The 21789-nt window shown below is 64.3% G+C and overlaps 2 protein-coding genes across 2 annotated transcripts; both read left to right on the forward strand.

Annotated features, from left to right (window-relative positions):
* Positions 1-5218: 5218 nt before the first annotated feature.
* Positions 5219-8994, forward strand: LOC123346447 (antigen-presenting glycoprotein CD1d2-like). The gene is made up of 6 exons (XM_044983844.1): positions 5219-5343; positions 5515-5793; positions 7110-7391; positions 7732-8028; positions 8740-8839; positions 8922-8994. Exons 1-6 carry the CDS (start codon positions 5220-5222, stop codon positions 8959-8961), a joined length of 1122 nt encoding a protein of 373 aa, XP_044839779.1. The 5' UTR covers position 5219; the 3' UTR covers positions 8962-8994.
* Positions 8995-17495: 8501 nt separating this feature from the next.
* LOC123345440 (antigen-presenting glycoprotein CD1d-like) lies at positions 17496-20505 on the forward strand. Its single transcript, XM_044982319.1, has 6 exons — positions 17496-17635; positions 17866-18144; positions 18762-19043; positions 19383-19679; positions 19968-20067; positions 20148-20505. The coding sequence occupies exons 1-6, from the start codon at positions 17587-17589 to the stop codon at positions 20491-20493; spliced, it is 1353 nt and encodes a 450-aa protein (XP_044838254.1). The 5' UTR covers positions 17496-17586; the 3' UTR covers positions 20494-20505.
* The last annotated feature ends 1284 nt before the right edge of the window (positions 20506-21789 follow it).

The raw sequence follows: 21789 nt of genomic DNA on the forward strand, positions 1-21789 counted from the left end.
GCCTGCGGGGGCCCCTCGCCGTGCACTGGGGTAAGAGCCTCTGGGCGTGGAGCCTGCAGGGGATGGGCCTGGGTCAGAGCCCCTGGGGCAGAGAGCAGGGACATGATTACAAAGGCAAAGAGAGGCCGGGCTCAGCCCAAACCGCCCGTGCTCCTGTTTTCACAGTGGTGCAGTCCGACTCCGCCAGGAGCAAGAGGCTGACGGGGGTCGGGGCCTTCGTGCTGGAGCTGATCGTCCCGGCGCCCGGACTCCTCACCTGCCCGAGGACTAAGAAAGGTGAATAGCTCCGGGATGGGGCCAGCGGCCCAGGAAACGATCCCCAGTGGGGCCATGACCCAGGGGCACTGGAGGGTTTCACTCGAATTTTGATTCACCACAACTGACTTTAGCTTCCCCTTCTGGCACGAAGGAAGTTCCAGCGACGGAGGAACTTCCTGCCCCTCTCTCAGGCCACGCCCAGGATGTGTGGGACTAACCCCAGCCCCTGGCTCCCCCCCATAGACCCGAGTCAGATCATTCAGAGCCTGAGCTACAGACGTGTCCTCCTGCCTCCCCTCCAGGTCTCCTCGCTAGTCCCACACACGCCTGGACCCTCAGGGAGCTGCAGACACAGAGTGAAGTGCCTGAAAATCACTCACTGCCCCTCTACTTGTGAAACAAATCCACTTCCCCTTTCAGAATATGGAGAGAAACTCCCTTGAGAAACGCACCCGAAATGGATGAACTCCTGACCCTGAATTCTGACACTTACTTATGCTGCTCTCCAAGCGGCTTCCCTTTGAGCTAAAGCAGGAAAACACGTGTAATAACTTGCAGGTCAAAATGCAGCCCAGCAGCCTGGGGGACGGGGCTCCCCAGAACAGGCCCTAGATGCCGGCAGGTTCCCAGGAGCGGTGCTGCGGGCTGGGTACAACACAGGCTCCTTAGACAAAACAGGGGAGCAGACACGGGGGAGCCACTTTACTCAGGTTTAGGGAGCCCTTGTTCCTCGCTCAGCCCCATCGGCTTCTCCTGCTCCCTCTGTAGCAGGTGAGTGGCTGGGAGGGGCCGGTCACGCAGGTCACTGCCAACCTCAGCCACCCGCTCACCGATCCCCCCGTCCGAGGAGTAAAACACTCTAGACAGAGTCCTGCCTGTGGGCACAGTTTGCTTCCGCGCAGGTTGTGTGAGCCGGGTCTGAACGAGCTCCCCCCTGGCATCTAGACCTCGGGGCCGGCCCGTATGTGCAGTAACACACCTGCCCCGGTATCCAGCAGGCAGAGCCGCCTTGCCAAGGTGGTCAGGTCTGGCTGGTGAAAGTGACTGAACTCCTGCCCAGGGGGACACCCTGCCCTAAATTCTCCGTTACCAACGGACAAGCTACGCGCCCTGCTGCCTTTCCTGTCCACAAGCCACTCTTAGCAAAACGTCTTAGGAGAGATGTACCCTAAGAGTCAGGTGCTGATGTGTAAATGCATGAACCTTAATTGGGATATTGCAGATTATGTGTTTTATGACTTTTAAAGCAAACTTTGTACATTTGGCTAATTTAAGCACCACACCCAGATGTACCCACACTCTTCCCTTAACCTGTGTATGAGATAATTATAGCACTAGCTTTAATAAAACCAATTACATCTGACTGCAGGGGTCCTGCAATGTGGTTATCCATATGGTATGGATAAAGGGCAGCAGATCTCTGCTGAGCAGACCTGGCACTGCACTCGCTAAGCAGGCGGTGGGGGTGCCAAATCCCTATGGGATGGGAAAGAGGGTGGGAGCGGAGCCTCTATCCAGTGGGGGGGGGGGGATTCTGTCTGAGACCAACTCGACACTCGAAATGACGTGGGACTAATCCACGCTCCTGAGCGACGTCGTTACACTAAGTGTTGCTGTAGAGGCGCTTCTGGGTGTCACGGAGTGTGGGGGAGCCAGGGCCCTGCACCCCCCTTCCTGGGACTCACCGCGGCTCTCAGCCAGCCAGGAACACAGGAGGTTTATTAGCCGACAGGAACGCAGGCTACAGCAGAGCGTGTAGGTACAACCAGGACCCCTCAATCTGGTCCTTCTGGGGGTTCAGGGAGCTTAGACCCCAGCTTGGGGTTCCCTGCGTTGCACCCCCCAGCCCAAACTGAATCTAAAACCTCCTCCAGCCGCTCTCTCCCCCCTCCCCCCAGCTCCTCCTCCCTTCGTTCAGTCCCCCGGGCAGAAGGTGTCACTTCTCCCCACCCCCTCCTGGCTCAGGTTACAGCTCAGGGAGCTTCCTTCCCATCCCCAGTGTAACCCCCCTGCTCCCTGCGTTGGGCCTGTTTAAATGTGTTTAATTCGCTGTTTTCATAGGGTGTCTAAGGCAAAGGTTATGTACGTCACTGGCTTTAATGAAATCCAATATGGAGCACATCATCTGCGCCCCTCGGACTCCATCTTTGGAAGCAGACTTGTTTCCTGTTAAAGACACTGGATTTCCCTGGCTCAAACCAGACTGAACCAGTTTTTCCCACCAAAACCAACCCCCAACCCCCTGTTCCCTCAGAACGTTCCCATCTGTGACGGTGCGGTTCTGGCGGGACCCAACTGAGGTGCTAAATCAGGACCAATTGCTCAAACAGGGCAGTCACAGCCCTAGGCTGGGGTTTTTCCACCTCTAAGGCAAACCAAACCAGCCAGACAAAGAGGACTTCGGTCTCACCCCACTGGCTAACCACAAGTCACACAAGCAATTTCCTCAGACACTCCAGTCTCCCAGTATCACCACCAGTACACTCGTCCTGGGGATAAATGGTTAGGAAAACCAACACCCCAATAAAAGGAAAAGGTTCTCTCGATCCCAAAGGACCAAGCCCCAGACCCAGGTCAATATACACATCAGATCTTACCCACAAATCACGCTGTTGCCAATCCTTTAGAATCTAAAATCTAAAGGTTTATTTACAAAGGGAAAAAGGTAGAGATGAGAGGTAGAATTGGTTAAATGGAATCAATTACATACAGTGATGGCAAAGGTCTTAGTTCAGGCTTGCAGCAGTGATGGAGTAAATTGCAGGTTCAAATCAAGTCTGTGGAATACATCCCCCGCTGGGATGGGTCATTCAGTCCCTTGTGTAGAGCTTCAGTTTGTAGCAAAGTCCCTCCAGAGATCAGAAGCAGGATTGAAGACCAAAATGGAGATGAGGCATTAGCCTTATATAGACTTTTCCAGGTGTAAGAATCTCTTTGTCCTCACTGTGGAAAATTACAGCAAAATGGAGTCTGCAGTCACATGGACAAGTCTCTGTATACTTTGCTGAGTCACAAGGCGTGTCTGCCTTCTCTCCATGGGTCAATTGCGTAGCTGATGGTCCTTAATGGGCCATCAAGCCAGCTAGGCAGGGCTAACACCAGCTTGTCTGGGATATTTCCCAGAAGCAGAGCATAATACAAAATACAGACAGTACAGAGCCAATACTTATAACTTCAACTACAAAATGATACACAGACATACAGACAGCATCATCATAACCAGCAACCCAGAACCTGGTCTTAGACACCTTATATGACCCCCTTTACTTAAGATTTGGTGCCACTACAGGACCTTGGTTGCAACCCTTGTTCTATATGGTCCCAATTTATATCAATAACGTCACACCATCTGGGTGGGGCTGGTGCCAGTTCTGGGCTGGATTGTTAAGGGGAACCCCGAGACGTGGAGCCTGCTCGTCTTGCTGCCGACTCCACCTGGCAGAAGGGTTCCCCTTGCAGAGCAGGGGCATCAGAGCCTCCAGTGCAGGGGCTGCCCGGGACGGTGGTGCAGCCACCACGCCAGCCTGGAGCAGGACACCTGGGACCTCTGGCAGGTCACGACACCTCCCCCTTTCCTTCTCTCTGCAACAGGGGCGAAGGTATTAGCTTGCCTGGCTGGCGGTTAACTGTCAGCGCAAACATGAAACCACGTGCGGAAATGGTGAGAAACCAGAATGTGCACGGCCCTGGTGCTAACAAGTGATACTGCAGAACTAGCCAGCCCGTGTCGTCTTATTGTCACTAATAGCCAGGGACCGAACACGCTGGTGTGTTACAGGAGGGTCATTTGCGTGCTGCCTCCGAGCTCCAATGTCGACCCTAAACCACACAAGACAAAACAACAAAGCCCCCTGCTGCAAAAGCAGACAAGCCCCAGCATCAGCATTGCAGAGCACACGTGGTGCAACCACCGCCGGCAAACCGGTGTGAAACCCATTGCCGTCACCTCGCTGCGCTCTCAGGGGGCGGCTCCCAGTGTCTCCTGCTGTCTCGCCGTGCAGGGACCCGCTGTGCCTGCCCCACGGCGGAGATACAGGGACGGCACGTGGCTTCCTCCAGCAGGACGCGTGGGTCTGTCTGCGGCTGCCCAGCCTCCTTCCCTCCCGGGCGCTGGCTCAACCGTTTTGGGTCCCGCCCCAGATTTGAGTCCTGGGTACCTGCCTAGTCTGGCTATGTACGAATCTGGCCCGACGTGGGGGTGGGGCGCTGTCCCCGGGCCGTCAGGGCTCCCCATTGCCCCAGGGCGGCGCTAGGGGCTGGGCTGCGGGGGGGGCAGCAGGGGGCTCTGCCCGGGCAGTCAGGGCTCCCCGTGGCCCCAGGGCGGCGCTAGGGGCTGGGCTGCGGGGGGTGGGGGCAGCAGGGGGCTCTGCCTGGGCAGTCAGGGCTCCCCATGGCCCCAGGGCGGCGCTAGGGGCTGGGCTATGGGGCGGGGGGGGGCAGCAGGGGGCTCTGCCCGGGCAGTCAGGGCTCCCCATGGCCCCAGGGCGGCGCTAGGGGCTGGGCTGCATGGGGGGGCAGCAGGGGGCTCCCCCGGGCAGTCAGGGCTCCCCATGGCCCCAGGGCGGCGCTGGGGGCTGGGCTGCGGGGGGGCAGCAGGGGGCTCTGCCCGGGCAGTCAGGGCTCCCCATGGCCCCAGGGCGGCGCTGGGGGCTGGGCTGCGGGGGGGCAGCAGGGGGCTCTGCCCGGGCAGTCAGGGCTCCCCGTGGCCCCAGGGCGGCGCTAGGGGCCGGGCTGCAGGGGGGCAGTAGTACCCCAGGCTGGAGGAGATGGGGGGGGGTCTCACACACACTGACCCTGGGACAGGGCCGGGTTCTGACCTGGCTGCCGGGACCCCCCTCCCGCGCTTCCCCGGCTCACCCTGCCTGATTGGCTCGGGGCTGGCAGCTGCGGGCGTGGAGCTGAGCAGAGACAGACAGAGGGAGAAGTGGGCAGAGTCGCGTGTGCACTGGGTAGGAACGAGCATGTGGGCGACCCCGGGTCCCTCGTCCCGCTGCCCTGACGCCTGCCACAGCCCGGATCCCCCTTCCCCTGCCAGGCTGCTGCTCCCTCTGCTGCTCCTCCCCTGGGCATGGGGGGCCCTGGCCGGTAAGTGGGGACCCCCCTGCCCTTATTTCCTACTGGGGCCGATGTGGATCGGCACCACGCTGGGCTAGTGACCCTTCCTGGGGGTGAAGGAGGAGGGGGGAGATCCTGGAGCCCGGGAGACTCATTAATCTCTCTCTTGTTCTCCACTTGTTTCCTGACGCCTCCCCCCAGCCTCCCCTCATCTCCCCCCAGCATCTCTCACCTTCCGGGTGCTTAAAACCACCGTCTTCCACAACGCCAGCTCCACGGACATGTGGGGGATGGCCCTGCTGGGCGACCTGGAGACCCACTCCATGGCCTGCAGCACCTGCGAGATCCACTTCCTGCAGCCCTGGGCCCGGCAGGGCCTGACCCCGAAGCAGTGGCAGGACCTGGAGCTGCTGATCCATCGCTACCTGGCCGACTTCTTCCGTCTGGTGAACAAAGTGGTTCAGGATGGAGGAGGGGGCTGTGAGTACGGAGGGGTCTGGGGGGTCCCTCCCACTCCCCGCCAGAGGGCTGAGAACGGACACACTCCCCACAGCCTGAGCGTGTCCTGGCGGGGTGGCGGGAGGGCAGAACAGTCAGTGCCTGCCCCTTAGGGGGACGGAAGCCGACATTCCCCATGTCCCATTCTCTGCCCCACGGAGCCCGTCCCCCAGCTCTGGGGCCAGCCTGTAGCCTGCGCGCCCTGGAGGGGAAAGGCCCCGTGTCCCAGCCCCTCACCCGGGCCCTTGGCCCCGTGTCCCAGCAGAGGAGCGTGTAGGCTGCTCCCGGGGCCACCTGTCCTCGAACGTTGAAACCCGACACTCTGCAAACCGCGAAACACCCCACACCAGCGCAGGAAACGCAGCGCTAAGATAGTGCCCCCCCCCCCAGCGCTGCCCCAGGGCACGGGCCAGACCCAGCTCCCCGCGGCTCAGCGGCTCAGCCCAGGGTCTGCGCTGGGTGTCTGGTGCGGGAGCACTAAGGTCCTTGGGGGAGACTCTCTCAGAAACCCCTTAACCACCTGCCCCCAAATTTGCACCACAAAGTCTCCCCTGCCCCTTGCTGGGGCAGAGCTAGTTTCGGGGCAATCTGCCCGGGCAGGTGCGTTTCGCGACAGAGTGACAGCCGGCCCTGCGATCCCAGCTCCCAGCCGCAGGGACCCTCGGTGACAGGGCTCGGACGGGTGCTCCCGGGGCTCCGAGGCTGCAGCCTCTCCCGCTGAGCGAGTGTGGGACTCGGCGTGTCACGCCCTGAGGTGCTGCTGGCTCGCAGAGGTGTGAACTGTCCGTGGGCAGAGGTGCCACCGCCCGGCGTCCTGCCCCCCACACAGAGCCAAGGCCCGGGGACTTGTGTGACGTCGTGGTGAGAAGCCAATCCTGTCCTTGCCAGCGGTGCAGAGCTGAGCCAGGGGAGCCCCGGGATGGGCGTTTAGTGAGGCTCAGGGCCAGAGTTTTCTCTAGGGCATCTAAATAAAACATTTCAAAGGCAGATCATTTGGGCAGGGGCTGGAGCTCACCAGGTGCCTCAGGCCCCGATGTCTCCCAGCGATTTTCAAGCCAGTCTGTCTATCCACGCTGACCTTAGAGCCCTCTGAAAAATCAGCTTTAAACAGAAACAACAACGTACCCAGAACCCCAGCCAGGGCCGCCCCACAATCCCGCCGCCACCTGGTGCCGAACGTCCTCCTATCACTTGACATTATGTCGTAACCCTGCCCCCCCCCCCCGTCTGTCTATCTATGCCCCCCACCACGGTGACCTCCGGACGCCGTCCTCATCCCCCTGCCCTTCCTGTCCCAGACCCCTTTGTCACCCAGGTCTCCTTCAGCTGCGAGCGGCAGCCCAACGGCACCTCGAGGCGCCTCTGTGACGCTGCGGTGGACGGCCAGGACTTCATCAGCTTCGACATGGACACAGGCAAATGGGTCACTCGGCAGGGGGACAGGCTGGGGAGCTACATCCAGGATCTTATCAGCCGGGATAAGAGCATGTCCACCCTGTTCCCGTTCCTCCAGAGAACAATGTGTGTCTATGGGATCGATACCTTCGCCCAGCACGGGAGAGAGTCTCTGGAGAGGCAAGGTGAGGCTGGTCACCACTCCCCGCTCGCTGAGATGCAGCCACCTCTGGGGTGGGGCAGGCGGACTGTTTGTATAGTGACCCTTGCCTGGTGTACAAATGCAGCTATAGCTGGGGTGGAGCACAGTAGCGATTTCACAGCCGCACCGCAGCGCCGTTTAGGACAGGAAGTGAAGGGGGTTCTGTCACCACTGGTAATGCAGGGGACAGAATTGGGGTCTGGCCAGGACAGCGGGGCCAACGCCTGACCCCGGGGAGCGGAGCTGGGCTTGGCGAGTGAGTCCCTGAGGCTCAGGCTGAATCGTCCCCTCTCCCCTGCCCCGTCTCTCTCCTCCTGTCTCAGAGCGGCCGGTCGCCGTGGTGTTTGCCCGAGCGCCTCCCCCAGCCGGGCCCCCCGCGCCGGTACTGCTGGTTTGCCGGGTCACCGGTTTCTACCCCCGGCCCGTCCGCGTGGCCTGGCTGCAGGACGGGGAGGAGGTGGTGCCGGGCGGGTGGCTGAACTCCAGCGGGATCCTGCCCAACGCGGACCTGACCTACCAGCTGCGCAGCTCCCTGGGTGTGGAGCCGGGCGCCGGGCACAGCTACGCCTGCCGGGTGCAGCACAGCAGCCTGGGGGGCCAGAGCCTGCTGATCCCCTGGGGTAGGTGCACGTCCCCGGGGAGGGGGGGCAGTCGCGGTCTCTGGGGGCTTTTCCTGCACGTCCTGAGTGGGACGGGGGTGGGCCCAGGCAGCGGGACTGGGGCGCAGGGAGGCAGAAGGGGAGAGTTGGGCCATGGAGCTGGGGGAGCAGGACGGAGGAGCTGAGGGGGGACGTGACAGGACTGGGATGGAGGGAGCGGGGGGGGGGCTGAGGGGAGCACGGATGGGGTGGGGGGAGAGCTCTGTGTGGAGTGGGCTGGGTGGAGCCGAGGGGGCAGGGCTGGGGAGGGCTTGGGGTGGTTGGGGGGAGGCGCAGGGGTCTGGAGGGGATCGGACAGAGGGGAGCAGCACTGGAGCAGAAGGAGGCTGAGGGGGTGGGACCGTGGGGGGAGCAGATGGGACTGCGGGGGAGGCTGGGGGAACAGGGTCCATATTCCTGTGTCCAATCCCCGTGGGTCAGGGGTGGGGGCAGCAAAGGGCGCTGCGGGGGAGGCTGAGAGAACAGGGTCAGGATGGGGGGGCTGAGGGCAGTGGGTCGGGTGAGATGATGGGGGTGGGACTGCGGGGGAGGCTGAGGGAACACGGTCGGGGTGCTGAGGGCTGGGGGCAGTGGGTCGGGTGAGATGATCGGGGGTGGGACTGCGGGGGAGGCAGAGGGAGCAGGGCCCACACTCCTGTCCCCGGTCCCAGCCCGGCCCCCCCTGTTTTACAGAGCAGAGCAGGCCCTGGGGTCCCGGCCTGGCCGTGGGCATCACCCTGGGGGTTGTGGCCGTAGCCGCCGTGGCCGTGGTGCTGTGGCGGAGCAGACGCAGGTGAGTCCTCCCCTCTCTGGGGGGCGTGTGGGGGTGGGGCCGTTGCACCCCCTAACCCATCCCCTCTGCTCTCTCCTTCCAGGGGCTGCCAGGACGTTAGACCAGAGGAGTCCAGGCCCTGAGGGGGCGGCACCGGACCGGGCGTGGGGACCGGCCTCTCCCCTGGGGACAGGGGCGGCTCTAGACCCCAGCGCGCCAAGCAGGCGCGTGGGGCGGCCCTTTCCCGGGGGGGCGGCATTTGGCTCCGGTGGACCTGCCGCAGGCATGCCTGCGGGAGGTCCACCGGAGCCTGGGACGAGCGGACCTGCCGCAGGCATGACTGCGGCGGGTCCCCTCTTCCCGCAGCGGCTCCGGTTGAGCTCCCGCAGGCATGACTGCGGCAGGTCAACCGGAGCCGCGGGACCACGGCACCCGCTGCAGTCATGCCTGCGGGAGCTCAACCGGAGCCGCGGGAAGAGGGGACCCGCCGCGGGACCGGGGAAGGGCGGCGCAGCGCACCGCGCTGCTTGGGGCAGCCTGATTTCTAGAGCCGCCCCTGCCTGGGGACATGGGCCTTGGTAACGCATCTGCGCCCGGCTCCAGAGCTGAGGGCCCCGAGGGCTGATCCGGTCTGGAGTGCAGAGAGATCGGGGCCGGGCTGGGGGGTTGGGATTTTCCTTCCTCTGGCACGTTCGGGGCGTGCGGGACTTTTGGGAGCTGTCACAGAACGGGGAGTTGAACGAATACGGTGTGTGGCTCCGTTACCCCACGTGCTGCCAGGTTAACCAGCTGGCTGGGACAGGCCGGGCACTCTGCGGGGACCCAGAGGTGACATTGCCAGCTGTGGGGCCTGGGCCTCATGCCCATGGAGAGCCCGGGAAGGACCTTTGGTACCCAGCAACTACCGCCCGTGGGTGGCCGACCCCTCCGCAGGAAGCCAGCCGGGTGTGCCCAGCGCGGGAACAAAGGGCGGAGGAGGGGCCAGGTCGGGGGGGTGTGAGTGAAGTGTGGGGGGCTGGAAGTTGGGGCTCTCTCCTGAGCTGGGAAAAGGAGGGGTCAGAGGGCTCTGGGCTGCCCAGGCTGAAACTCTGCTCTGTGCGCTAACCGAGGGCTGCGTACGCGGCGGTGCAGCCAGCTAGCAAACCCCCCCGCTGCCCCTCGCTGCCGGAGTCCCTGCAGGTGTCATTGGCAGGGCAGCGCGCCCTTTGCAGGCCCAACTCTCGCCGTGTCCCTGCAGCAGGAGGATTTTCCGGCTGTACTTTGTATGATTGAGAATGAAGGATAAAGAATCATAACGTAGCAGGTATGACATGTACTGGGGTAGGATTTCCCCACACCCTGCCAGCCACCCGTTCTGAACGCAGGAAGGAATGGGCCTAAGGGGCCATTGGTAGAGAGGCATCAGCCCAGATCTGTGTCTGAAGCTGATTTCAAGGCCGGGACAGACCTCTAGAGTCACCACCTTGTTCTGGGTTTAGCATTTTGAAAGCAGTAAAAGACTGTGATGAGTGTTTTCTCCTGCATTGCGATTGGATGTTCCTGTCCCAACGCTCTGTGCAAAGTGATCCTGTGTTGCGTGTGACTGAGGAACGGGCGTGTTAGAGGATAAGTGGATAGAGGATGAGAAGAACAATTTAAGAAAACAAGCACTTGTCAAAGGACAATTCAGCACCACGGTGCAGAACTCGTTGGTCCCAGTGAAGGAAAATCACTATATAATCAGGGGGCCTTGCCATGAAACGTTGGGTTCATCCTGCCAAGACTTCCCCGGAGCATCGTGTCTCGACCGACGGGACCCGGCTCCTCCCTACCCACAATCAACCCAGCTGGGCACTAGACTGACCCGGCCTCTGGACTGGTCACTGTAACATCGACTGGCGGGACCGTGCGTGTGTGATTGGATGCAGATGGTAATTGTTCTATTTCCAATAAACGCGGCATGTTGCCTTTTCCCCTGAAAAGATCCCGTGTGCTTCTTATAAGCAAAACATCCCACCCAGGTGGGCTCGCTGCAGGGAGCCCCCGGCGTGAAGCAGGGGGCTGGCGGCGCCGAGGTTCGGTTCCAGGAGGTGGTGACACTAGTCAGAGAGTGACACACTAAGTGGGTCTGGTGCCCTGAAGGAGCCCCCCAGGGACATCGCTCTCCTAGGGCTGCCAGCTCCGATCGGCTCTTCGGGGGACGGAGTGGGAATTGTCTGTAATAGTTCGGATGAACACTGTGTGTGCCTCAGTTTCCCCATATGCTGCATTGACTAGGCGGGGGGAGGCTGTTTATTCTTTGCAGAGGCCCAATGACCCAGAGCGCGTGGCCCTCCTGCCTCTCAGCCGGGTGCTGCGCCCCCTTCCCCTGGCCACGAGCCCGGACTGAGGAGGGGCCGGGTGGGGGGAGCTCACCGGGAACTAGAGCCAAAGGGGGGCAGGGGACAGAGGCCCAGAGCAGGAGCCAAGGGGTCCACACGGCTTGGCTGGGGGGGACACCCCCAAAGGAACTGTGCTGTACCCCATTTCTCTGTGCTGGCCTGTGCCAGCCACCCCACAAACCCGCCCGCTGTGACAGGCGGCCTGAGTCCCTGCCCGTGCGTGGGGGGGCATCGCCCCCTTTGGGGTACACGTCTCTCGGGGGTGCCCAGCCCGGGGGGACTCGCAGTGTGAGGCCGGGGGGCTAGTGGGGCCGAGGTTTGTCCCAAGGAGGCCGGGGGACCCGGGGCGGGGGGGGGGGTGACACTCCACAGGGGCCCTCCCAGACCCAGGGCCAAGGCTGGGCCAAGGGGTCCAGGGGCCACAGAGGGGTCCAGAGCGGAGATAACCCGGGAGCTCAGGGGCTGGCGTATGAGCCGGGATCCCAGGGGTCATTCCCGGCCCTGCCACAGACTGTGTGTGACCCTGGGCCAGCCACTGACTCCTGTGGGCCTCCCCCCCCAGCTGGGCCGCGGGGACACTGGCCCGGCCCTGCCCCACGGGGTGGGGGGTGAAGGCAGCAGAGAGGGGGAGGGGCTCAGAGACTGGGGGGCAGAGAAGCCCCTTGGGGAGATCGATGGTGGGAGCAGCTGGGAGGCCGAGCTGTGCCTGACCCATGGAGACTGAGCCCCCACTCTGGGGGGTGCCTGGGGGGCAGGGCTCAGGGCCACGGAGACTGAGCCCCCGCTCTGGGGGGTGCCTGGGGGGCAGGGCTCAGGGCCACGGAGACTGAACCCCCGCTCTGGTGGGGGGCCTGGGGGGCAGGGCTCAGGGCCACGGAGACTGAGCCCCCGCTCTGGTGGGGGGCCTGGGGGGCAGGGCTCAGGGCCACGGAGACTGAACCCCCGCTCTGGGGGGTGCCTGGGGGGCAGGGCTCAGGGCCACGGAGACTGAGCCCCCGCTCTGGGGGGTGCCTGGGGGGCAGGGGGCAGGGCCAGGGAGACTGAGCCCCCGCTCTGGGGGGGCCTGGGGGCAGGGCTCAGGGCCATGGGGTGCCTGGGGGGCAGGGCTCAGGGCCATGGGGACTGAGCCCCCGCTCTGGGGGGGGCCTGGGGGGCAGGGCTCAGGGCCAAGGGGACTGAGCCCCCGCTGTGGGGGGTGCCTGGGGGGCAGGGGGCAGGGCCATGGGGACTGAGCCCCCGCTCTGGGGGGTGCCTGGGGGGCAGGGGGCAGGGCCATGGGGACTGAGCCCCCGCTCTGGGGGGTGCCTGGGGGGCAGGGGGCAGGGCCATGGGGACTGAGCCCCCGCTCTGGGGGGGTGCCTGGGGGGCAGGGCTCAGGGCCATGGAGACTGAGCCCCCGCTCTGGGGGGTGCCTGGGGGCAGGGGGCAGGGCCATGGGGACTGAACCCCCGCTCTGGGGGGTGCCTGGGGGGCAGGGGGCAGGCCCGTGGGAAGGGGGAGCTCAGATCTTTTCCCTGAGACGCCGGCCCTGAGCCTTTCACTGGGACTAAATCTACAGAGACCCCCCCCCCGCCCCCCTCCCCATCTCCCCCCGGCAGCAAGGGGTTGGGGGCAGGAGGCCAGGCAGACGGAGCAGCCCAGGCACTTTGCTGGGTCCTGCTACGGGGCGGCTGCCCTGCGCTGGCCACTCTCCAGCGTCATCCCGGCTGCTCTGGGGCCGCAATGGGGCCATGGCGAGTCCTGCAGCCCCACCCCAGGCCCTGCGAGGGAGAAGTAGGGAACCGAGCCCGGCTGGGGCCGGCTCTGCCTGGCGACTGGTGACGCTGCCCAGCCCCGGTGCTGACTGGCCCCTGGCCTGGGGGGGCCCATCCCCAGAGCGACGGGCGTTGTCCCGGGGCTGGTGCTGAGAGCTGCCAACTCCACATGGCAGCAAGTCGCCAGAGACGCCTGAAACGTCACCGGATGTCGCTATTTAGACATTCAAAGCGGCATCAAAATGTCACTAAACAACATGTGCCGCGTTCAGCCGAGCATTACCGGAGCGTCGCCGCCGGCCGCTGAGCCCGACAGCCGCAGCAATGCCGGCCAGGCCCTGCACGGGGTTTCGTCCCGGGCTCCGGCTTCCCCGCAGTGAATCTCATGCAGAAGCCAAGGTCCCTGCTCGGGATGTTTGCTACCAGGCCGGCAGTCACTGGAGTGTCTAGAAACGCGCAGCTCGCAGCTGATCCCTTCCCGCCCTCCCAACCTCCTTCCTCCCCAAACGGCTGAACCCCCCCCCCCCCCCCCGCCGGCAGACAAGGCGCGCGGCGCACGGGCCACGGCGAGAATCGACGGGAACTTCAGCGAGTGCAGAGCCAGCGCTGGCAGCAAAGCCCTGGCGATCGCAGGGACGCTCTGGGGGGCTGCTGGCTGGGAGCCGAGCCCGAGGATTTAGGGGAGGGGTGACCCGCTGGGGGGATTTGATCAGCACAGAGAATAACCTTTGCTATGGCTGGGGAGACCAAACGGCCTCTCCTGGGCAGCGCGGAGCGATTTCCGCTGAGCCTTTCTCAAGGCAGCATCTGCTCCGGGGGAAGCAGGTTCCCTCTGCCTGGGGCAGCTCACCCCCGCTGGGGCCAAGGGCCTGTGGGCCGCGCCGCCCGGGAGCGGAGCCCCGAAGGGAGGCTGGAGGGGCAGCGAATGCCAGGCTGAGACGTGGGGGGACCCCAGCCCTGCCTCAGGTAGCCAGGCCAGCCAGAAACCCTTTGCCCTTTGCCCCTACCAGCTGAGAGACGCCAATGGAGCTGCCCAGACTATCTGGCCGCAGAGGGGCGCCCAGCACGGCGGCTGCTTGGGGCTCAGCAGCTGGCAGTGCCCTCGGCCCGGCAGGGGAGCACGAGCCGGTCCCGGGGGTGGCCCAGCAGAGACCCGACGACTCACCCAACTAGACAGGCCGGCCGGGAGCGGGATTTGATCGGTAACATTCCAGTGGCCACGGGCTCAGAGCTCTGCTGACAAAGGTTTTCCTGCCTCACCCTCACCAGGGCGCGGCGCCTGCTGGGGTCACGGGTGGTTTTACTAAGGGGAAGATCATAACTTTCCCTCTGAGGGCAGCTGTGGCCTCCCCTCTTCCAGCCTCTCCTGCCGTTAGCTCTGGCTTTTCACCCCCTCCCCACCCCGGGAGTCGAGGCTGAGCCCCCCTTCTCCGGCCCCCAGGAGCGGGAGTCGGCCCCAGCCCCGGCCGTCCTGCCCGAGCAGCCGGAGGGGATGCAGCGCCACAGAGCAATGGGTTTCATCAGCGCTCCTGAGCTGCTGGGGAACGATTTCGTGACGAGACAAACGGGCGAGGCCGCTCTCTGCCCCTGTAATTGGCAGGGAGAGTCGCTGGCTCTGTCCCGTGTCACCTGGACACTTAATTCCTCGCTAGCGAAACCGAAAAGTCACTAACTCCAGTGAGAACGTTGCTAAGTTGGCAACAGGGTTTATGGAAGAGCCCAACACCCGGAGGATGAATTTGGGGGAGATTCTCTCTGGAAAAGCAAAGTCTCCTCCGGGGCCAAGTGGGGGAAAGCAAGCAGGGGCCCCCCCTGCACAGTGAGGCCCCCCGCCCCCAGAACAGCCGCACCTGATATGGGGTCCTCAATTTGCACCCGTAACCAACCAGGCATAGTCATTGCATGTCTCTGTTATCATGAGACCAGTGTGAGACAGCCCAGTGCCCCCCAGCAACCCTACAATAACAACCCAGCCCCTGCGCAGCCCCAACGCTCCCCAGCAACCCTACAATAACAACCCACCCTCTCCACAGCCCACCAACGAGGAGCTACCCTACAATAACAACCCAGCCTGTTCACAGCCCAGCACTCCCCCAGCAACCCTACAATAACAACCCAGCCTGTCCACAGTCCAGAGCTCCCCAGCAACCCTACAATAACAACCCAGCCTGTCCACAGCCCAGCGCTGCCCAGCAACCCTACAATAACAACCCAGCCTGTCCACAGCCCAGCGCTGCCCAGCAGCCCTACAATAACAACCCAGCCTGTCCACAGCCCAGCGCTGCCCAGCAACCCTACAATAACAACCCAACCTGTCCACAGCCCAGCGCTCCCCAGCAACCCTACAATAACAACCCAGCCTGTCCACAGCCCCAGCGCTCCCCAGCTACCCTACAATAACAACCCAGCCTGTCCACAGCCCCAGCGCTCCCCAGCAACCCTACAATAACAACCCAACCTGTCCACAGCCCAGCGCTCCCCAGCAACCCTACAATAACAACCCAGCCTGTCCACGGCCCAGCGCTGCCCAGCAACCCTACAATAACAACCCAGCCTGTCCACAGCCCCAGCGCTGCCCAGCAACCCTACAATAACAACCCAGCCTGTCCACAGCCCCAGCGCTCCCCAGCAACCCTACAATAACAACCCAGCCTGTCCACAGCCCAGCCTGCCCAGCAACCCTACAATAACAACCCAGCCTGTCCACAGCCCAGCGCTCCCCAGCAACCCTACAATAACAACCCAGCCTGTCCACAGCCCCAGCGCTGCCCAGCAACCCTACAATAACAACCCAGCCTGTCCACAGCCCCAGCGCTCCCCAGCAACCCTACAATAACAACCCAGCCTGTCCACAGCCCAGCCTGCCCAGCAACCCTACAATAACAACCCAGCCTGTCCACAGCCCAGTGCTCCCCAGCAACCCTACAATAACAACCCAGCCTGTCCACGGCCCAGCGCTGCCCAGCAACCCTACAATAACAACCCAGCCTGTCCACAGCCCAGCCTGCCCAGCAACCCTACAATAACAACCCAGCCTGTCCACGGCCCAGCGCTCCCCAGCAACCCTACAATAACAACCCAGCCTGTACACAGCCCCAGCGCTCCCCAGCAACCCTACAATAACAACCCAGCCTGTCCACAGCCCCAGCTCTGCCCAGCAACCCTACAATAACAACCCAGCCTGTCCACAGCCCAGCGCTCCCCAGCAACCCTACAATAACAACCCAGCCTGTCCACAGCCCCAGCGCTCCCCAGCAACCCTACAATAACAACCCAGCCTGTCCATGGCCCAGCGCTCCCCAGCAACCCTACAATAACAACCCAGCCTGTCCACGGCCCAGCGCTCCCCAGCAACCCTATAATAACAACCCAGCCTGTCCACAGCCCAGCGCTGCCCAGCAACCCTACAATAACAACCCAGCCTGTCCACGGCCCAGCGCTGCCCAGCAACCCTACAATAACAACCCAGCCTGTCCACAGCCCAGCCTGCCCAGCAACCCTACAATAACAACCCAGCCTGTCCACAGCCCAGCGCTCCCCAGCAACCCTACAATAACAACCCAGCCTCTCCACAGCCCAGCGCTCCCCAGCAACCCTACAATAACAACCCAGCCTGTCCACAGCCCAGCGCTCCCCAGCAACCCTACAATAACAACCCAGCCTGTCCACACCCCCAGCGCTGCCCAGCAACCCTACAATAACAACCCAGCCTGTCCACAGCCCAGCGCTGCCCAGCAACCCTACAATAACAACCCAGCCTCTCCACAGCCCAGCGCTCCCCAGCAACCCTACAATAACAACCCAGCCTGTCCACAGCCCAGCGCTCCCCAGCAACCCTACAATAACAACCCAGCCTGTCCACACCCCCAGCGCTGCCCAGCAACCCTACAATAACAACCCAGCCTGTCCACAGCCCAGCACTCCCCAGCAACCCTACAATAACAACCCAGCCTGTCCACAGCCCAGCACTGTCTTCCCCCCACTCAAACTCCCCCCTCTCCAAGTTCGGGGTGCAAGGGCTGGGGCTGCTGCTGCTGCATGGGGGGGGCCCTCAGCGGGGTGAGGAGCAGGACTTTGCCCCAGGGCGGCGCTAGGGGCTGGGCTGCAGGGGGGGGCAGCAGGGGGCTCTGCCCGGGCAGTCAGGGCTCCCCATGGCCCCAGGGCGGCGCTAGGGGCTGGGCTGCAGGGGGGGGCAGCAGGGGGCTCTGCCCGGGCAGTCAGGGCTCCCCGTGGCCCCAGGGCGGTGCTAGGGGCCGGGCTGTGGGGGGTGGGGGGGGCAGCAGGGGGCTCTGCCCGGGCAGTCAGGGCTCCCCGTGGCCCCAGGGCGGCGCTAGGGTCTGGGCTGCAGGGGGGCAGCGGTACCCAGGCTGGAGGAGATGGGGGGGGGGTCTCACACACACTGACCCTGGGACAGGGCCTGGTTCTGACCTGGCTGCCGGGACCCCCCTCCCGCGCTGCCCCCGCTCCCCGGCTCACCCTGCCTGATTGGCTCAGGGCTGGCAGCTGCCAGGACAGGTCTGCGCAGACACAGACAGGGAGAAGTTGGCAGAGTCGCATGTGCCCTGGGGCAGAGCCGAGAGAAATGAGCGACTCTGGGTCCCTCGTCCCGCTGCCCTGACGCCCGCCAGAGCCCGGATCCCCCTTCCCTGCCAGGATGCTGCTCCCTCTGCTGCTCCTCCCCTGGGCATGGGGGGCCCTGGCCGGTAAGTGGGGACCCCCCCTGCCCTTTTTGCTGCTGGAGTGGGGTGGGGATGGTGTAAAGCCAGGGCCGGGGGGAGGGGAGCCCCACACGGGGCTAGTGACCCTTGCGGGGGTGAAGGAGGAGGGGGGCAGGTTAGGGGTCAGCAGGGAGACGCTGGAGCCCAGCAGACTCGTTAATCTCTCCCCACCCGCTTTGTTCTCCATTTGTTTTCTCTTACTTCCTGCCCGGCAGCCTCCCCCCCTCTCCCGCCAGGGACCGTCCCCCTCCGGGTGCTCCTCACCTCCCGGTTCCAGGACGCCAGCTCTGCGCACATACAGGGGAAGACCCTGCTGGGCGACCTGGAGACCCACTCCCTGGCCTGCGGCACCTGCGAGATCCGCTTCCTGCAGCCCTGGGCCCGGCAGGGCCTGACCCCGAAGCAGTGGCAGGACCTGGAGCTGCTGATCCATCGCTACCTGGCCGACTTCCTCCTCACCGTGACCAGAATAGCCCAGCAGCAGGGAATGGGCTGTGAGTATGGAGCGGTCTGAGGGGATCCCCGCCCCCAAACCCGGGGTGCTGAGCACTGACACACTCACCACAGCCACTGAGTGTGTCATTGGGGGCGACACACCCAGTCCCTGGCCCTTGGGCTAATCGGAGCCGGCGTCCCCCAGAGGGGAAACACCCGTGTCCCAGTCTCCAGCCAGGTCTGGGGCAGATTGTAGCTGCACTTCCTAGGGGGAAAGGCCCCGTGTCCCACTCCCTGAGCCGAGGCTCCTGGTCTTTCCTGACACGTACCCTGCGCCTTGGAAAGCAGCTCATTTGGGGGGGTCCGTATCTCAGCAACCCCGCGACCAAGAGACCCCCAATTTGCACCACAAGCTCTGCCTCAGGCCCCGACGTAACACAGCGATTTTCGAGCCAGTCGGACTATGCCCGTGAGCCTCAGAGCCCTTCGAACAACCAATTTTACACAAATTGCAGCATACCCTTAACTCCAGCCGGGGCCGCCCCACAATCCTGCCGCCATCTTGTGGCCAAACGTCCTCATTGCACCTGTCAGGCACCTTTACTGCCCGGTCTCTATTTCTGCCCCCCGGTAACCTCCGGACCCCGTCCTCGTCCCCCTGCCCTTCCCGTTCCAGACCCCTTTGTTACCCAGGCCTCCCTCGGCTGCGAGCTGCACCCCAACGGCACCTCGAGGGGATTCTATGACGCCGCGGAGAACGGCGAGGACGTCGTGAGCTTCGACGTGGACACGGGCACCTGGGTCGCTCGGTCGCGGGACAAGCGGGCGCTCTACGCCCGGGACCTTCTCAACTGGGATAAGAGCGCGTCCACCAGGCTCCAGTTTTTTTTTAGAATAACTTGCATCTATCTGCTCAATACGTTTGTCCAGCACGGGAGAGAGTCTCTGGAGAGGCAAGGTGAGGCTGGTCACCACTCCCCGCTCGCTGAGATGCAGCCACCTCTGGGGTGTGGCAGGAGGCTGTTTGTATAGCGACCCTTGCCTGGTGTACAAATGCAGCTATAGCTGGGGTGGAGCACAGTAGCGATTTCACAGCCGCACCGCAGCGCCGTTTAGGACAGGAAGTGAAGGGGGTTCTGTCACCACTGGTAATGCAGGGGGCAGAATTGGGGTCTGGCCAGGACAGCGGGGCCAACGCCTGACCCCGGGGAGCGGAGCTGGGCTTGGCTAGTGAGTCCCTGAGGCTCAGGCTGAATCGTCCCCTCTCCCCCGCCCCGTCTCTCTCCTCCTGTCTCAGAGCGGCCGGTCGCCGTGGTGTTTGCCCGAGTGCCTCCCCCAGCCGGGCCCCCCGCGCCGGTACTGCTGGTTTGCCGGGTCACCGGTTTCTACCCCCGGCCCGTCCGCGTGGCCTGGCTGCAGGACGGGGAGGAGGTGGTGCCGGGCTGGTGGCTGAACTCCAGCGGGATCCTGCCCAACGCGGACCTGACCTACCAGCTGCGCAGCAACCTGGGCGTGGAGCCGGGCGCCGGGCACAGCTACGCCTGCCGGGTGCAGCACAGCAGCCTGGGGGGCCAGAGCCTGCTGATCCCCTGGGGTAGGTGCACGTCCCCGGGGGCGGGGGGGGCGGTCGCGGTCTCTGGGGGCTTTTCCTGCACGTCCTGAGTGGGACGGGGGTGGGCCCAGGCAGCGGGACTGGGGCGCAGGGAGGCAGAAGGGAGAGTTGGGCCATGGAGCAGGGGGAGCAGGATGCAGGAGCTGAGGGGGACGGGACAGGACTGGGATGCGGGAGCAGGGCGGGGGCTGAGGGGAGTGCGAATGGGACGGGGTGGGGAGAGCTCTGTAGAGTGTCCCCGGTCCCAGCCCGGCCCCCCCTGTTTTACAGAGCAGAGCAGGCCCTGGGGCCCCGGCCTGGCCGTGGGCATCACCCTGGGGGTTCTGGCTGTAGCCGCCGTGGCCGTGGTGCTGTGGCGGAGGAGACGCAGGTGAGTCCTCCCCTCTCTGGGGTGGGGGTGGGGGGGGCCATTGCACCCCCTAATCCATCCCCTCTGCTCTCTCCTTCCAGGGGCTGCCAGGACCTTAGACCAGGGGAGTCCAGAGCCTCAGAGGGTGGCACCGGCCCGGGCGTGGGGATCGGCCCCTCTCCGGGGGACATGGAACTCAGGGCTGGGTCTGTGCCCGGCTCCAGAGCTGAGGGCCCCGAGGGCAGGACTGGATCGGGGCCCTGGGAGATTGGGGCCCGGGGTGGGGGGTGGGATTCTCCTCCCTCTGGGACGTTCGGGGCACGTTGGACACTTGGGGGCGCCGTGGGATCGCTGGGATCCAGGAGCCGCAGGGAGCCGGCGCTGGCCTGTGCTGGTCAATACACCCTTCAGGGAGGGGCTGCCCAGCGGGCCCCCCCGGGGCTGTAGGAGCCAGGCCTGGGTGCAGGGGTCAGGCCCAGCTACGTACACAAAGGGGGGGGCGTGGGAGCCAGGACGCCTGGGTTCTATCCCTGGCACTGGGAGGGGAGTGGGTCTAGTCAGGGGCGGGACTCGTCTCCAGCACCACCAGGATCTGGAAGGTCCAGTCTCCGTTCTGGAGCAGCTCCGTGGACACCACCCCGGCCGTCTGCTCCTGCCCGTTCTTCAGCCACTTGATCTCGATCCCCCCCCGGGGTAAAACCCCGTCACGGAGCAAACCAGCAAGTGGGGGTGGGACCCCAATTTCATGGGGGAAACTTTCACCTTGGGCCGAACTGGGGGGTCGGGAAGGGTGGGAAAGGGCCTGAGACAGAATGGGGCCCTGCTCTCATCCCCCTGGCCCCCCATCCCCTGGTGTGGAGGCAGGGCCCACGCCGGGGGGAGGGGAGGGGGGCAGGCAGTTTGGTGGCCGAAGAAGCCTGGCTCCCAGCCCCCCTGCTCTAACCCACTAGACCAGGGTGGGCAAACTACGGCCCGGGGCCGCATGTGGCTCTTCAGACATTTTAATCCGGCCTTCGAGCTCCTGCCGGGGAGTGTGTGCCGTGGCCCCGCGCGGCTCCCAGAAGCGGCGGCATGTCCTCCCTCCGGCTCCTACGTGTAGGGCCAGCTGGGGGCTCCGCACGCTGCCCCCGCCCCCAGCACTGCTCCTGAAGCTCCCATTGGCCAGCAACTGCGGCCATTGGGAGCTGCAGGGGCGGTGCCTGTGGACGGGGCAGCACGCAGAGCCTCCTGGCTGCGCCTCCGCGTAGGAACCGGAGAGAGGACATGCCGCTGCTTCCGGGAGCTGCTTGAGGTAAGCGCTGCCTGGAGCCTGCACCCCTGATCCCCTCCCCATGCTCCAACCCCCTGCTGCAGCCCTGATCCCCCTCCCTCTCTCCAAACCCCTCAGTCGCATCCTCTGGCACCCCAGAGCCCACCCCCTCCCCACCTGCACCCCAATCCCCTGCCCCAGCCCAGAGCCCCCTTCCGCACCCTGAACTCCTCATTTGTGGCCCCACCCCAGAACCCACCCCCCCCCCAGCTGGAGCCCTCACCCCTCCCGCATCCTAACCCCCGATTTCGTGAGCATTCATGGCCCACCCGCCAGACAATTTCCATACCCAGCTGTGGCCCTCGGGCCAAAAAGTTTGCCCACCCCTGCACTAGGCCCCACTCCCCTCCCAGTGCCAGGGATAGAACCCAGGCGTCCTGGCTCCCAGCCCCCAGCTGTAAGGTCTGAGGCCATTTTCTGCAGCCACATTAGCA

Source organism: Mauremys mutica, chromosome 12, assembly GCF_020497125.1.
Source record: "Mauremys mutica isolate MM-2020 ecotype Southern chromosome 12, ASM2049712v1, whole genome shotgun sequence".
Lineage (NCBI taxonomy): Eukaryota > Metazoa > Chordata > Testudines > Geoemydidae > Mauremys > Mauremys mutica.